Source organism: Maylandia zebra, linkage group LG20 (assembly GCF_041146795.1).
Source record: "Maylandia zebra isolate NMK-2024a linkage group LG20, Mzebra_GT3a, whole genome shotgun sequence".
Lineage (NCBI taxonomy): Eukaryota > Metazoa > Chordata > Actinopteri > Cichliformes > Cichlidae > Maylandia > Maylandia zebra.
In genome coordinates this window covers 36,881,122-36,897,974 of record NC_135186.1, presented here as the reverse complement: position 1 = coordinate 36,897,974, position 16,853 = coordinate 36,881,122, and the positions used below count along the sequence as shown (strand labels likewise).

At 47.3% G+C, this 16,853-nt stretch overlaps 1 protein-coding gene across 1 annotated transcript; it reads right to left on the bottom strand.

The window, feature by feature from the left end:
- Window positions 1–402: 402 nt before the first annotated feature.
- On the bottom strand, window positions 403–16,753 carry usp11 (ubiquitin specific peptidase 11). Its single transcript, XM_004567535.5, has 21 exons — window positions 16,459–16,753; window positions 13,293–13,402; window positions 13,084–13,214; window positions 11,898–12,015; window positions 10,793–10,938; window positions 10,577–10,638; window positions 9,995–10,094; window positions 8,260–8,433; window positions 7,303–7,461; window positions 6,935–7,159; window positions 6,706–6,789; window positions 6,335–6,429; window positions 6,054–6,257; window positions 5,823–5,923; window positions 5,111–5,605; window positions 4,645–4,715; window positions 4,139–4,251; window positions 3,116–3,265; window positions 2,931–3,046; window positions 2,762–2,850; window positions 403–2,613 (listed from the first exon to the last, which is right to left on the bottom strand). Exons 1-21 carry the CDS (start codon window positions 16,566–16,568, stop codon window positions 2,431–2,433), a joined length of 3,036 nt encoding a protein of 1,011 aa, XP_004567592.2. The 5' UTR covers window positions 16,569–16,753; the 3' UTR covers window positions 403–2,430.
- Between the last annotated feature and the right edge of the window lie 100 nt (window positions 16,754–16,853).

Here is a 16,853-nt window from a genome sequence, read left to right as displayed (position 1 = left end):
TTAAATTTTTAGTAAAGCTCAAATTTAGGGGTGTGGCCTATTTGAATGACAGGTGGCTGTATCTGAACGTCTGAGTCGTGCATGTCTTTGTGTTGTTTTAATAATCTGACCAATCATACGGCTGCTGTGCTGTTTACAGAAGTCTGAGCTCCAGATGTGCTGAGTGAACGTTGGGGTTTGGTGTGGTTGTTATGGAGCACTGATGAGCGTGTGTCTGTGCGCCTCGTGCTCCGTGCAGTAAGCTCGCCTTAGCTGATAACTTGGTTCTACTTCTCGTTCAGCTGTGGTCATTTTAAAAACGGATGCGTCTCCTGTACGATGTGTGAGCGCGTCCTCCTCGTCACACACGCAATTAAAGCTAAAATAACGAGACAGAAGCCAAGAGTACAGAAAAACTGGATGTCTGGTAATAATCGTGTTTTATTCATATCAAAAGATTGAAGTACAATAAAATATTCTCATCTGATATTTGACAGGAAGACCAAAGAAAGAAATCACCCCAAGCCTCCCTGCTGCTCCACCCAGGAATGATCATATTAATCTTACATTACTTACAATACAAAAATACTGTACACAGCGCTGGTTTAAAAATCAGTGAGCAGCTCGCTCTGCGCCCGCCTCTGCACGCGCACACCCGTCCTGTGTTTTCAGCCTGAATCAAAGGTTTGCGTATAAATACGAAAAATGTCCCACACCACCGTAGTCATGTGACAGCTGCAATTATTCCATTAAAACAATAAATACCCGAAACAAAACGACCAAAATATACAGAGAAAAATTCATTTCTCATCCCTGACAGCTTTGTTTGATCCTCTGATTACCCACAACCCCCTTCAGCGAGCGACTGAGGCGTGCCTGTTTAGAAAGAAGAAATAAGGAAGTGAAACTGTGCTTTATGGATTAGTATTTAATAGTTTTATCTGTCGTAGGTCGACGTTGAGCTGCAGTTCAGAGCTGGATTTTTAAACGATGTCAGATCAACAAATGTTTGCGCTTCAGGACGAATCGAAACTCGGAGGGAAAAACAAACTTCAGTCCTTTAGTTCAGAGGATGGCGTTTTTACAGGCGCTTACAATAAAAAAAAATCACTGCATTAATATCATAAAGTCAGTCTGATCATCGTTAGTTCTGTTAAATCAGATTCAGCATGAACTCGCTGTGAAATCAACAACTTAAGAAAAGACTGGCCTGTTTTAGACTCGGATCAAAGCTGTAATCAGTGCATCTACGAACACTTTACAGCAAATACAAAAGGTCGTCGCAGGTTTGAGCTGCTCGCGAATTAAGGCTTTAACTGAAACCATCTCTGTGCTCGTTTCCTAAACGTGTCTTAGGAAGATGACCTTAAAAACTTTTATTATTTCATTTCTGCCTCAAACATTTGCTACGAGAAACTGGCTTTTCGAACTCGCTCAGCTTGAATAATTGTAAAAACTTTGAATGTGGAAAATGCAACAATGTGAACGTGAACTCGTCTGCACTCAGCGCGGCCTCTTCAGTCAGCTGACGCATGAGTGTCTGCGAGGTTTACCCCAGATAAACGAATGCTGGTGGGCACGTTCGCCAGTGCCCGTCGGCATCGTGTTTGTTGAGGGAAAGAGGGAAAAAACATGAACTGGAATGACCTCAGTGCAGGTGAAAGTGTGCGGTGACCTCTGACCTCTGTTAGTGGTAAATCTCGCAGACGTTGGCATGACCGCAGAAATAAAACAATGTGTGAAAGTGAAACTAATGCTGGCATTTTAAATCGGCCCTCTAACGACCACCAGGGGGCGACTTTCTGCGGCCTCACTAAACGCTGCTCAAGCCTCGCTCGTGATTATAATGAGACTGTCTGTCTTTTATATACAGTTTAAGGAAAAGAAAAAGTCAGCTGACTGCAGAACTGCTGCTGATTGGCCAAAGAGTCTCCCGAATGCGCGCTAATCTGGAGTTTGGTCTTCCCAACCTGGACGAGCATCAGACATCCAGAAAAATTCAAATGATTTTAATTAAACAGCTTTTCAAACGTTTGAATGTCAGATTACAAAAACTGAGTCAAGAGGAGATGAACTTATAAATGTGAACAGTCAGAGCTTAAATGCCAGAGTTCAGTTCCTCCCTGAAGCAGGAAGCAGACTGCTTTTCTGTATTCAGGTGTGAGTTTAAGCTCCGCCCTCCAGCAAACGTCACCTTCAGTCTTTGTGCACCAAACTACCTGAGTGTCGAGAGTTCACGGTGAAGGAGGAGGAGCAGAGGAGGAGCTGCGAGCTCCGCCTGCTGATGTGCTTTTTCCTGCTTTTGGAAACTTGGAATGAAGAGACGTCGTTAGAGGAAGTTCAAGTGTCGTCACCATAAAATTAAAAAAATAAATAGACTGAGAATTCTAAAAGAATAAAGACGAAAACCAAAGAAAAGGCTGCTCTGATGGAGAAAACCAAATTACTCAATCATTCTGTTTCCATAGTGATGCTGGAGGCGGCGCCCAGCTCTGCGGCATCCTCGTCGTCTTTGCAGGAAGCAGTGTCACTGGACGTCTGGCTGGAGGAGGTGGGGCCTGTGTTGGGGGCGGGCAGTGTGGGTTTTCTGATCTTGTCCTGTCGCTGGTAGAACAAAACGTAGGCAGCGTTGGTCTGTGGGAGGAGAGACGCAGACAAACATTACGTTGGTGTGATTCAAATAAAGACAACGCGCTGCTGCTTCCAACGATCATTAGTCAGGTGACAAGATCAGAGTGAAATCCGACTGAACAGGTGTGTGCGTGGGGGCGGGGGTACTGACCACGATCTGGTCCTCTGTGGCGTAGGTCACTTTACTGTCGTCAAAGTAATACCACTGACCGTTGTCCTTGTTCTTCGCATAGGTGGTGTCTGCAGAAACACGTGATGGTTAAAGTCATGTAGTCATGCGACAAACAAATCGCTGACCACAACATGAACGACAAACTTACAATGTCCATCTCTGAGTCCTCCGTAGTGATTGGACACGGCGATGAGGTCATAGCGGCTCGGAGGCTCCTCACTGGAGAGAGTCTTCCTCAGGAGGAAGCCGGAAAAGTCGAGGTCTCTGTAACATGAACATGTCAGCTTTCAGTGTGCGACTCCTCCATCAGTGTGTGTGCGTGCGTGCGTGTACCTGAGGGGGAACTCCACAATGCTGTCAAGCTTCTCTCTGGTGAACTTGGTGTAGGAGAACCTCTTGAGGTGGATGATGAGAACCTCTGGCAGAGACCAGAGATCCAGCTTCTTTGTGGCCAGCTGGTGCTTCTTACACACCGGACAGTACCTGAAGCGCACACACGGAGCAGATGTGAGTATCTGCAGTAAAGCTGTGCAGTGTAAAGGTTTTTAATACAATACAAATTGTATTTGTCACATACGCAGTACAACATATACTGAACATGTAGTGAAATGCTTGTGTCCCAACTGCGGACAGGCTGCAGATGTAGCCGCGACATTCAGGGGTTGTTGTTTTTTTAAGCACGGGGCGTCTAGCCAGGACCCTTTTTCGATACCGGATGGGAATCAAACTTGCGACTCCTGAGTGTTATTTTGCTGCTTTGAATGACAGGTTTTCATCATTCAGTCAAAGAAGCAAAACAACAGCAAACAAAGAATATCTCATCATGCCGGGGACGCCGCTGCTGGGTTAATCAAGCAGGAGGCAGGAGGACGCCGGAGTAATCGGGGAGAACCCCGACTGGATTCAAGCTCAGGACCTGCTGTGAGGCAGCCTTGCTACCCGCTGCACCACCATGCTGCCCAGCATCTCAGTTCATCAGATTTTACATGTTGATGAATGTAAAACCTTGAAGCATGCCCACACTCTTTTTGTTGACTGGACTGAAAGTGTGATCTGACTCCAGGGCTACCACTAGAGGGCACTGGGCGAGGTCGATCACCCAGCACCACAGCAGCTTAAATTAACACCACTGAAATGAAAACGTGGACGGCATCTGCTTTTCAAACTCGGGACAGAAGCTCCACCCTGGATCTGGACGTTACAGACGCAGATGTTTCGTGCTGGTCTTTACCTGAAACAGGTGAAACCTTCAGAGTATTTAGTCTTTTAATCGAGCTTGTCCCCCAGTTTACTTCTCACTGGTTTCTGTGTGGTCAGCTCTCCTCAGACTCTCACTACTGTGTCTGTGTGTGTTACCATGGGTTCTCCTCCTCCAGCGTCTCCACAGTGGTGAACAGCTCGATGCACTGCTGCAGCTGAACAGTCATGTGCTGCTGAGGGACCTCCATGCTGGCATGCTTCACGTACTTCTACACAGGAGGAGGAAAGACAGATTTTAATGTCAGAGGTGCAAGAAGACAAATGAGTGTCAAACGTCTGTCATTCAGGTTTCATCGCAGTCAGAGTCCTTCTGTTTGCACCTGTGTGTTAAATTACGTCCTCAAACCACTCAGCCTGTTAAGATGTTACAGGGATGCTGTTCTTGTACCTTGGATGTTTAGAGCCTCTGTTTAAACCACTGACCAGACACCAGATAATTCAGATCAGTCTCTAAATGAACCAACAGATAAGGTCATGTTGTTTTTGTGACCCACTCAGTGCCACTTGTATTTGAACACATGACCCTCAGTTATTCAGAACACGCCCTGTGAATGTGTTACATACAGGCTGTGCTTTATCGAGGGTTAAATGTTGGCGCTGACCTCAGCCTCGTTCTCGTTGTAGAATCTCTTCTTCATGTCGGGCTCCCAGTCGATGGCCACGTAGGGCTGAGCTGCAGAGACAAAGGAAGCGTGAGCTACGCTGATACGCTGACGACAGGATGTGACATCGTCTGATAACATGGTTATTCTGCTTTCCTGCTGCACTGATCCATGTTAAGCATGGTTCAAGTTTCCAGTAACTACCAATAATCCCCATTAGCCGAAAGCTGTGCTCCGCCCATCTGCTGTTCAAACCTACTGTTTAGCAGAGGCAGCCAATCAGAAGAAAGCTTACTTGAAGGTTGAACTGAGGGGCAGCAAATGGCTCCACTCAGATGTTTTCATTTTATTCTGATTCATTCTCATCTGAGGCTCTTTCATCATCATCATCATCATCATCATCATCGCACTGATGAGTGACATCAGTGTGATGTCACAGAGGTTGTGTTTGTGCGTTCACACTCACAGCTGAAGGACACGGCGCTTCCTCCCTCTCCCATCCCCCTCTCGGTCGTCCCGTTGGAGTTGACCGCCTGGATGCTGAACAGACGCTTCCTCCTGACGTGACACGCCCTCCTCTTAGCCGGATGCTCATTGGCTGGCGGGCTGGGAGAGCAAGCCTCCTCCTGCTTGTCTTCTTCATTTTCTTCCTCTGTTGGCTCATGAGGCTGCTCCGCTGGAGGTTTTGAGCTGCGGTCGGCTCCTGCGGGACCGCTCGACTGCTCGCCGGGGTCCATGTCATCGGCGCTGTTGGCGTCTCCGCTGCAGCCGGGCTCCGTCTGGCTCTGGGAGCCGTTACTGTTCTCACCGGGGTCTCCGTGGTCCGGTAAAGGCTGAATGTGGTTCTCCTCAGCCTGTGGCTCTGTTGTGTTGCCGTCTGATTTCCTGTTGGGGGTCGCGTCACCGCAGGAGTAATCTGTCTGGGACGGGCCAGCAGGCTCCACTTCCTCCTGCTCGTCATCTGAGAAAACAACACAAAAGCAGCAGCTGCAGAGCTCACTCAGCCCAGATAAAACGTGTGAAAAGCGCACGAACGCGTTGTGTCGTTGTGTCAGCGTTTTTTATATTTGCTCGAGGAAAAGTTAAAAAAACACTGCAGGAGCCAAACAAATACGTGTATGACAACATGAAACGAAAGGCAGCATCAGACCTCAGAACCAGAAAGTAAAGATTTATACCATCACTGATGCCGTTGGTCTGAGTCTTGTACAGCTCCTCTTCATCATCTTCCTCCTCTTCCTCCAACTCCTCAGACGGATCAGGCAGTCGCACGTAGCGCCTGCACACACAGCGACACCGCCCAGCAAAACTCAGTATATTCAAAAACTGTGTGCGTGTGTGTGCGTGTGTGTGCGTGCGTGCGCGTGCGTGCGTGTGCGTGCGTGTGTGTGTGTGTGCGTTCTGCTCACGCCAGTCTCTGCAGGAACAGGTTGTAGAGCGCCTCCTGGCTGCAGCTGCTGCGCGGCACGTTGAGCAGCAGCGGGTGTCCGAATAGCGACGTGCCGTACGAGCCGCCGCCCGAGCCGTAGTCTCTGTAGTGCGAGCGCTCTCTCAGGTAGAGCGCCAGCAGCACCTGCTCCTCAGGCTGCTCCTCCAGCACGCTCAGCTCGTACCTGAACACGGGTTCAGCAGGTGAGTCACAGAAAGGCTTTTGTGTTTGGTCATTAGAGGACTGATTTTTTTTCCTTACACAAAGATGTCGTCTCGGTCGAGAATGGCGCTCAGACTTTCGCCCATGTTGTAGATCTTGTAGAAACGATGATTGAAGACATCAGCGACCACCATCTGGAACACAAAGTCAGGGGGAGGAGCTTTAAGGGACAGTCTGCTTCATACAGGATGAAATGAGGCCCAGTGTAAGATAAAGAAGGATTATTTTGAACTGAGTCGTGCCAAGCTGCCCTGACAGAGTTCACACGTTACAAACTGAAGCCAGAAACATACAAAGGCTGGATTAATGTGCAGCCAGTGAAACCACTTTTGATCTGCACGTGATCACAATCTTCAGTTTAGGTTAAAAGTGTGTTTAACCGAACCGAAACCTTCTGAACACACACTGACCTGAGTGGGCGGCACGCTGGTCATCTCTGACAGAGCTGAGCAGAGGTCGGACACTTTTCCTGCTTTAGGAACCACAACACGATGCTGCAGACACACGCACGCACGCGCGCACACACACACATCACAGAAGTTAGAATTTTCCTGGATAAGAGGAGAACCAAAGACCAGAAACATTTATTCAGTGTAACTGCAGAGACGTACACGACCACGGTCAGTGATGAGCGGTTACCTGGACAGGTTTGGCGTACGGGTCCAGGGAGACGAAGAACACCTCCATGACACGCTCCTTGCTGACAGGAAGCGGGACGCTCAGGTAGCAGAATGGGTCAAAGGTCACAGAAACCTTGTGGCACTCTGGACAGACCAGCGTGGACTTGAAGAGGCCGTGAAAAGTGTCGACGATCACAGAGTCGTTCCGCCGAAGGTGGTTACGCCACGCCTCCTCCGCCACTTCCTGTCAGATTAAACAGGAGCTGAATTGATCACAGCTAAAACCAACGAAGACGCTTTCAAACATAGAAAATGACTGAAAGGTGAAATTTAAAGACAGGAAGTGAAATGAAGCCCATCACACGCCTTTGCTCTGGCACCGCTCACCTGGTCCTGACGCCCATCGGCGTCCCGCAGCTCGATGTACTCTTTGTTTTTGACTCTGTTCAGGTCTTCGTGCAGCCCGTCCAGCAGGAAGGACAGCAGCTCCTGACTGTCGTGCTGCTGGTAGCCCAGAAACTGAGAAGCAAAGTGGCCCACCTTCGTCTGCACACAAACAGGAAGCAGGGAAACGTACCACTTCAGTCAGACCAAAGCTTCTGCCACACAGACTGAGATTACTCCCTGCCCCCCAGTCTCTCACCTACGCCCAACACCACTGCATGTGAATTTACTACAATTTACTTAAGTAAATAAAAAGAAGTAAATTCAAGAAGTATTTCTACGTTTGTAGCTTTCTGCTCTTCCTTCAGTACATTTGGGATGTTAATGTTTCATTTTTCAAGTTTTAGTTTAGTTGCAGAAACATCAGCCTACTAATATGTGCACACGTCCTTTAGTATATATTTAGATATTTATGTGCTCTGTAAAACACTGAGAGTAGCAGAGAAGTTTTGGGACATGAAAATAAAGCATTTGACTTTCACTTCACTGAACTTATGCATTTACTTTTTGAGTTTTTCTGTTTTGCATTGATAGTTTAGTTTATTTGGGATTTCATGACATTTCCTTCAATTGGGAACAAAATAGAGACAAAAGTTTTCTACTAAATCTCTGATTTCACATTTCCTCCTGTTGCTTGTCCTGCTGTAATAGGTGGGATAATAAAGTCTGTGTTTATATCTGTTTTAGTTTCCTGTGTAAATGTAATCACACTTAAAATGTTCATTTAAAATGTTTTCAGGTCAGTTTGTGTCATTTCTGTCGTGCCGAGTCACAAACTCCGGCTCTTCTGGACGACGCGTCGCAGCCTCAGCTTTAGGGTACGTCAGTGTGTTTGTTTGGCTCGACGGGTGAAACACACCCGAGTGTAACGGGACACCTGTCAGGGTAACGTGCGGCTACCTTGAAGACGCGCGGCACCACAGAGTAATGCCTCCCTGACCACATCTGCTTGATGACGTCGGCGTAGGCCTCGGCGATCTCTCCCTTCATTCCCAGAGGGTTGGTGAAGTTCAGCTCATCCACATAGGAGTTCTGCAGGAAGTACTCCGTCAGGGGCGGGGTGTTACTCAGACACTGCAGAGAGACGAGGACACGAGGAGTTACTACACATCTGTTAGTGATGGGCAGCCAATCAGAACAGAGTTAGCTTAAGGGGGGAGGAGCTGAAACAGTTGCTTAAGCCCGAGGATAAACTGAGGAGTTCGAGGGCCAGAGGAAAACCGTTTGAACCGTGAGTTCTGCAAAGATCCTTTAGTCCGGGGATAAAACTACACAGAGATGGACGACTGTTTGCTTTTATTATTTTACACAAGAACGTTGCTGCTGCCGCCTGGTCAGAGCACGCTGCAGTGATGTCATCTGATTAAAACGTTAAAAAAGTGTTCTCGTGCATGAAGTGATGTTTTCAGTGAATATTAAACCGAAGCTCAGCTCCAAGTGAAATCCAAGGAGCAACACTGACACCACACAGGTGTTAATTATGCACCGAGCAGGTTTCATGACTCGCTGCGAAACAAACTGCTAAAATCCAGTTAGAGAACTTCAACGATGCACAAATGTCCTCGAGTTCTGATGAACCAGGGATTTCCTTCACAAAGCTCGCCGTCAGAGCAACATAATTACAGAGCGAGAGGGATCAGACACAGGGAGGAAGACGCTGCAGCATTTCACCTCTGCCAGGAAATGCAGAAAACCTTTATGTGACTATTTTACAAAACAACCAAAACATACAGTCTGTGCCATATTTAGACAGTTACACATGTCTGGACGAACCCTGCGCTTTATTCTGAGGTTCACACCCTGCACATGTTCAACAGTACCTGAACACTCAGCTGCCAAATGCATCATTTCAGTGTCGAGCAGCTCACACGTGTCGGCGTTCAAGCTGCAGTCAGAGTGACGAGTGAAAGAGAAGCAAACGTCTCTCACTGAAGGCGCCAAAATGAAAACAAGCTTCAGTCTAACAAAAAAGTCTAATCTGGTTCTCTAGTCGAGCGGGACCGTAGCACAAACGACAAACCACAAGTTGGAAGAAGAAGAAAAGCGTCTAATGTCCAATTACAAACTAAACTAGTTCAAATCATTCTATTTATACAGCGTCAAATCACAACAACAGTCGCCTCATTGCACTGTATGGTCGACCCTACAATAACACATACAGAGAAAAACCCAACAGTCATATGACCCCCTATGAGCACTTTGGCGACAGTGGGAAGAAAAACTCCCTTTGAACAGGAAGAAACCTGCAGCCTCTGCCACGACCACCAAGTCACTGCATACTTAATAAAAACAGAACACGTCGGGACGCCGTGTAAAATCACAAAAACACATATTTGGTTACAGCAGAAGATAAAAACAAAAGGTTTGTGAATCACAGCGTCCTGTTTTCATTCATGTTCGACGCAGCAACATCATCAGCGCTGGGTTTGCATTCATACAAATGGTGCTGATGGTCTGGACTGCACTTCCTGACTGGCACTCGCAAGTATCAGGTATTTGTGTCAGTGGTCCCGGCTGGAGTCCAACCCAGGCCCCGCCCTGATGGACGTCACCTGCTCAGCCATGTGACATCTCTCTCTGTCACATGATCCATGTGTCTGGTGTAGCAACCAAAGTAAAAAAGATCAGTTTAAACCTGTAACGCTGAGTTCATGAAGCAGGTGTTGCCCAGGTTGGTGAGGCCACAGACGCCCGGCTGCCCTCTGTACGAGTCCTGCTCCTCCACAGAGTTCCTCCTGCAATCGAGAACAGAGTCAGCCGCAGACTCGCACACGGGAGCATTTACAACACCTGAGCAGCGTTACGGTGACAGAAACGCCTTTTTGCTCTTGAACAGGAAACCAAAACAAAGGGTCAGCTGACCAAATATGTGGGAAAGTCAGCTGAAACATGCTCGGACCAGCTGAATTCATTAAAGCGCACAGCTGTCCTAACATTTCATCATTCAGATCAACAGTCGAGTCAATGAAGGAAGCATTTTAACACTTTTTGTGACATCTAGTGTGTGAGAGAGCGACAGACAAACATCACGATGGTGATGGTATCACGCAACTTCTCCAAACAGGAAGAGGTGAAATCAAAGATGAGGAAATGACAAATAAAAAAAGGAACAAGAAAAAAATTCCTGCAAAAAAACTCAAAGTAAGCAGGTGAAGAAAAGCAGAGACGACGGAACGTGGAGAACGATGACAGCGACGAGAGAGGCGAGTGCGCTTACATGATCTGAGGCCTGGAGCTCGGCCAGGTGCCGTCTGCATTCCTCGTCTCCATGATCACCGTCTGACACACACACACACACACACACACACACACACACACACACAGGCATGTTCCAGCTTATCTCTGAGGTGGACAGCTTGTTATTTTAGAGTGGTGCTATGAGGAGAATTATTCCACACATGCAGCGACGTTAAGACTGTAGCGTCATGCTCACCATCCCCGAGCTCAAGCAGGCGTCCAGCACGCTCATGTGCACGTTCCTAAGACGCTCGCAGCTGCTGTCCGAACTCTTCATCCACAGGCGGCACTCTGAGCCCGGAGGTACCGAGAAGGCCTGACACATCGCCCTCTGGATCAAGTCTACACACACACACACACACACACACACACACGAAGCACCGTGTTTGAAACAGCTGTTCGCGAACCCTCAGGGGAACATATTCTGCCCCTGACATCAGCTTCCTGTTAACATAAAGACGAACACGTGTTAGCACGACGCTCGTGATGAACCGCCCCCTTCCTGCTCGTGAAACAGAGAGACCACAGCACTGAAACTGATGCGAGAACTCTGCAACGCCGCGGAAGTTAAACTTCCTTTAATTAATGCTGCGACCCAACAAACTGCAGCGCAGCGTGACTTTGTATGTGGTGACGGAGGAATCTGTCCTCAGGTGAAGTTTCATGAGTGAATGTCATCAGGTTTAGTCTTTAAATCTTTCTGAGTTATTCGTTTGTAGAGAGACGACCTTTCACAGGCTTCAGTTTTCCTCAGTAATAAGTAACTAAGCAGTGACCTCTTTATCACTGTACATATGTATTTATCACACAGCTTCACAGCTGCTGCTGTCAAATTTGCTCTAAAACTGAATCTGATTCATAAAAAGAAAATGAGCTCACATGTAAAGCAGGTCCCGCCTTCTCCTTACCTAAACAGGTAACCTCTGAATGAACTGACAGCAGCTCCCCTTCACAGCTAGTTGGTTGAGAACAGGTTGGGTAGCCTGAGCTTTATCGGCTCATTGTTACCAGGCGGTTATTCACTCGTTTCCAAACTCTGTCTGCCGCCTTTGTTTGTGTTTCTGTTGCATCACGCGGTGTGAAGCCGCTCCTGTGCATGTAATCTGCCACATGCAGTCACCTGGATGACATGGATGCACCGGCAGCTGGCAGGTTTGGACGAGTGTGGTTTAGAAAGTCTGGGAAAGTAACTAAACTACGAAGCATTTTTGTCTTTAGGGAGAGAAAAGGCCGATTAAACGTGAACCTCTCCTCTCGTTAGCATTAACCTCGCCGACACACAAAGCTACAGACGGACTCACGTATGCTGTCGGTTCGGCTGAACTTTGTGGTGACGGCGTTCTCCATGTTGCTGTGGAGGCAGAGGAAGATCTCGATGGGGTAAACCTCCACCTTCAGAGTGCTGGGCAGGTCCACCACCTGACACACACACACACACACACACACACACACACACACACACACACACACACACACACACACACACACACACACACACACACACACACACACACAGTTGTCACTACACTAACCTGTCTGAGCCATAACCATTACTAATATTGCTTCCTACCCTTTGATCCAACATTAAACCAATGCTTCACACAAGCGAATGATTTACTTTGCTGGGACTTTCCTCCTGTCACCAGTTGAGGGTCGGCTCACCACAGCGTGGCTGCCAGCAGACTCATTATGGTAAAAGTTCACGGCTCTGCCCATAAAGCTCTCTGCTCGCTGCTGTTCCTCGCCTCCTCGTGCAGCTCTGGCTGCTGCTGCTGCTTCTCATCAGAAACACGAGTCTTCATCGTGAAGTTTTATTTCAGTCAACAGACAAATTTGCCAAATCTGTCACGTAGCGAACAAAGACGGTGATGGCGTGCAGACAAATGTTTGCCTAAGGACGGATCGGGACCATCATGATTTAAAATATCTGAATTTACGTGGAAGTTACATGAAAACGATGCGCAAACTTCACCAGGAAAAGAGAGCATGTCACGAGTCTGTTATCCCGGCCGCTTAATAAAAAAGTCAACGTTTTCATTCGCCCTCTTGTTTCTGTATCATTTCATTTTATTCCACCCGTCATATCAGTGACAAGCTCATACTAGTTTTGCTTAAAAGACTCGTCCTTTCTCACGAGATTACAGGAAAACTCGTTGACAGTCGGAGGACGAGAAACAGAGAGAGTGACGATCACGGTGACGTTCCTGCCCTGCTGCTCCGCCCTCGGGGGTCAGCACTGATCCTCAGTCTGACGGCGGCGCTCAGATGTGAGAAAGAGATGCAAAACAGGGATTCCAGGAAGTGATGTAAACACAGCAGCCAGACTACAAGCAGCGCAGAGCTGTGCGAGGAGACGCCTTGAAGACGAGAGCAGCCAGATTTACATCAGGGGAGGTTTTTCATTGTTATGTGTTTCAAACCTCACCAACAAAAACTCTCCGCTCTCATTCTGGACTCAGGGTACCGCGCGGCGCGTGGTGACGTTACCTTGCGTTCTAGCGGCGGCTGATCATCCACCATGCCGTACCAAGACAGCAGCTTGTGCCACGCCTCTGCCGGCACCAGCACAAAGTCCTCGTCCTCCACCAGACGATCCTTCAGGTGGTACGAGTCCAGATCTGAAAGCAGGACACGACACTTCGCTCAAGGAAACAAATCATTTTGTGTCTCGCTGAAGCAAACGAAGCGTAACTGACCCTCGAACAGCTCCGCGTTGTCGATCTGACCCGGGAAAGACGTCGAGTTCTGATCTCCAGTCTCCACAAACTCCTTCCATTGGTCAAACCAGCGGCGATCTACCACATACCTACAGCACACACACACACACACACATTATTACACTGCTCTTTGAGGACACATTCATAAAACACTGCTGCCTCCATCATAAACTTTACCGCTAACGAATCAGCCGAACACGAATGAATCGACGTCTTACCTGAGATTACTGCCAGGAATGGGAGTAAGAATTACTTAAATAATCAGTTAATACCTGATAAACAAAACAAAGAAACAAAGTGGCTGCTGATCATTTGTTTTCTTCAACCAAAATGTGGAAACCCCCAAAATATCCTGATGAAGGCACCAAAACCTTTGAATGAGTCGTTATTTTCATTATTTTTGCCTAAAAATGAAGTGACAGGATGATGTGTCAGAGACATTATTTCTCTGTCACGGTTTTATTTTAGTGGATTTTCTTTTTAAGAACAGTCCAAACAAAAGCAGCAGGCTGGGAAATCACACTAATGTGAAATCAAGAACAGATTACATAAATCACCGTAAACAGTTCACATTGGTGTGACATCGCTGCTCCTGAGACGCCAGAAGCAGCAAATATCGGATGTTTTGCTAAAATAAATTCATGGTGATCTTAACGTTTGGCATTTCTTCTGCTTTCTTTGCGGCCAGAAGCAAAAGCCGGAGCTTAACGTAGTCATCACTTCATGATCCCACATTTCTAACCTGTTTTCATCAAACCAGAGACTTTCTGTCATATTTGAAGCTGCAGCAGAGACACGACCTGCTCCAAAATTAGATGTGAAACCAAAGCTGCTAAAACCAAAGCAGCAGAGCAGGAAGCGTCACAGTGGCAGGCGTTAATAAATCTGATGGTTTGGATTGGAATGAAAATCCATCGCAGCATCAGTCCTCAGAGGTTAGACTGCAGCGCTCGGCCTCTGTGCTGTTCTGCTTTTAAGGACTCATTATTCTTTTATTCCTGTTTGACAGAAAACCGCTTTGCCTGCCGACGCTTCATAAAAAATGTAGCTGGCACTTTCTTGTATGGATAAATAATTTTCCATCTGTGGCTGATCTCCTGCAGGAGTAAATGTGAGCAGAAGCATCAAACTGTCAGCCTGGATGGCCTCACTGTAAACCTGTGAGCAGCCGCTGGCCTGCTTTGTGATTTATTTGAATATTGAACAGAAAGTAAATCCCGGTGACGTCTGACTCTGCAGCGCCACAAACCTGCAGAGTCACGGTGCTTCTGCTTCTCAGACCCTGAAGTCGGGTTTTTTCAAGTGTGAAGGGATGAGGGGCGTGTTCTAACCAGCGTCTGGATTTTATTGTTTATTTCCTGTCGCATGTCTGATGCAGCCGTTGTCAATCAGCATTTCAGTTAATCAGCAGCTCGCTGCACCCGTAAACACACCGAGTTTCCCTTTAAAGGTACTTTCTGTGATCGCAGCAGAATTCTCACTGACCGTCATCGTCTTTTAAATGTTTTAATAAAACAATATTTCACTGAAAGCTTTTTACAAATGAAATAACTCGAAATAAAAACGTGTTTTCAAAGACTTGCCGGGTTTAATAAAGGCTGCACTCACACAGCGCTGAATCCTTCAGTGTCTGCTGAAGTTTGAAATAACTCTGAAGAGTTATCCATCCATCCAGAAAAGGTGAAAAATAAAAACGCTGTAATAACATTTAACGCTGCTTTTACTCTCTGCTCAGCTAAGTTCACTTGGCTGAAACAAGACGTTTTCATGGTGTGGACTTTGCACGCTTCTCCTGTTTGTGCAGTCAAATCTAATCTCACCGAGCAAACAAGGAAAAAACAAACTGTCGTGGATGTGTGATGATAGCCTACCCAAGTTCTTTTTGATGCCTAAAACGTAGAAATAAAGCTACTTCCAGCTGCTCCTCGTGGGCACCAGAGGGAATTGTGTTTCCTGCTGTGTGCACAAACGGTCTGAACCACTACACTGTGGAGTCGGCCCCTAACAAGGGATCGTCACAGCAGATCATCTGCCTCCTGCCCACCCCATCCCACCTCTGAGCATCCTCCTCTGTCACACCAGCCATCTGTATGTCCTGCTTCACTACATCTATCAATCTTCTCTGAGGTCTTCCCCTTTTCCTCCTGCCTGGAAGCTCTGTCTTCACCATCCTTTGTCCAGTATATCAACTATCCCTCCTCTGCACGTGTCCAAACCATCGCAACCATGCCTCTCTAACTTTGAGCTTGTGTACTCATTTCCACTCCCGCCCATCCTGCTCACTCCTTGTGAAGATCTGAGCACCTTAAGCTCAGCCACCTGTCTTTCAAATCACAATGTCTTCTGTGAACATCACAGTCCACAAAGACTCCTGCCTCGTGTCCTCACCTCACCTGGGTGTTAAAGCTAATTCACTGGAACTTTCTTTCCTTTTAAAAGGGCAAAATATTAACTGTGAGTAAGTGGACAGAGATCGGTATATATGAGACCAGACAGATGAAAACTCAGAGTCCACAAACAGGTTAATAAATTATAGATTGTCACTATTTGACGAACTAATTAGACTATTTTGAAAAGCCGGTCTGATGAAGAGCTGACTGATCAGCTGATTTACAAATATCATTCCTGCTGATAATGTTTCAATCATATTTTTCTATTTCACTTTCAGTCGTGACAGAGTTAAATCTTTCCTTCTTCACTGGAAAATGAAACTGAAAATATTTACTGGCGGCCCTGCTCTGCATTCCAACACCTAAATGAGCAGGAGGTCGCCCAGAGGAGAATAAACTGGGACTGAAACCGGCTCGGCTTCGGTGATAAATAAAAACACGATCCGGGGGATACGAGGCGACCCTGAACGCCTCACCGGAGACAGCTGGTCGACAGGCTAACGTTAACAGCGCATGCTAGGTCAGAGCAACGTCTGCCTGCTTAGCATAAGCTAACACGGCTAACACGTAGCATTGAGCCGTTAAACCGTCCCAGAAAAACTCCAGCAGCCACACCAAAGCTGCTCCACCCCACAGTTAAAGCGGTTAATCACCGTTTAGCAGCGTTACCCGTGTGGAGATAATCGTTAGCCCTGTCACCGTATTTATCTGTGTGTGTGTGTGTGTGTGGAGCGGAGAGGCGGTCGGACTCTCACCAGCTCTCCCCAGCGCGGAGCTCGCACTCCCGTAGAAGAGACTCGATCTCACGTCGCTGGGTCTCCAGGCCCGGGGACTCCGCGGCGGAGCAGCGGCTGTTGGCCGTCATGACGCCGATCAATCACTCATAAATGTCAGAGGTGTCGGAAATGTTAAAGAGAGCCAGGAAATGAGAAGCAGAAGTCCGCCGCCGCATTGATCTGCCGATAAACGGGGAAGCTCGCAGCCCTCTGTTTGCGGAAGTAGGAAACGGCTCAGACCCGGACGATGACGAATTCCGGCAGGAGACGCGCGAACTACCCCGGAGTCACCAGCAGGGGAAGCAAAACACCAAAACTAATATATTAAATTAAAATAAAATATTAAATAAAACAAACAGACTACGTTTAGATAA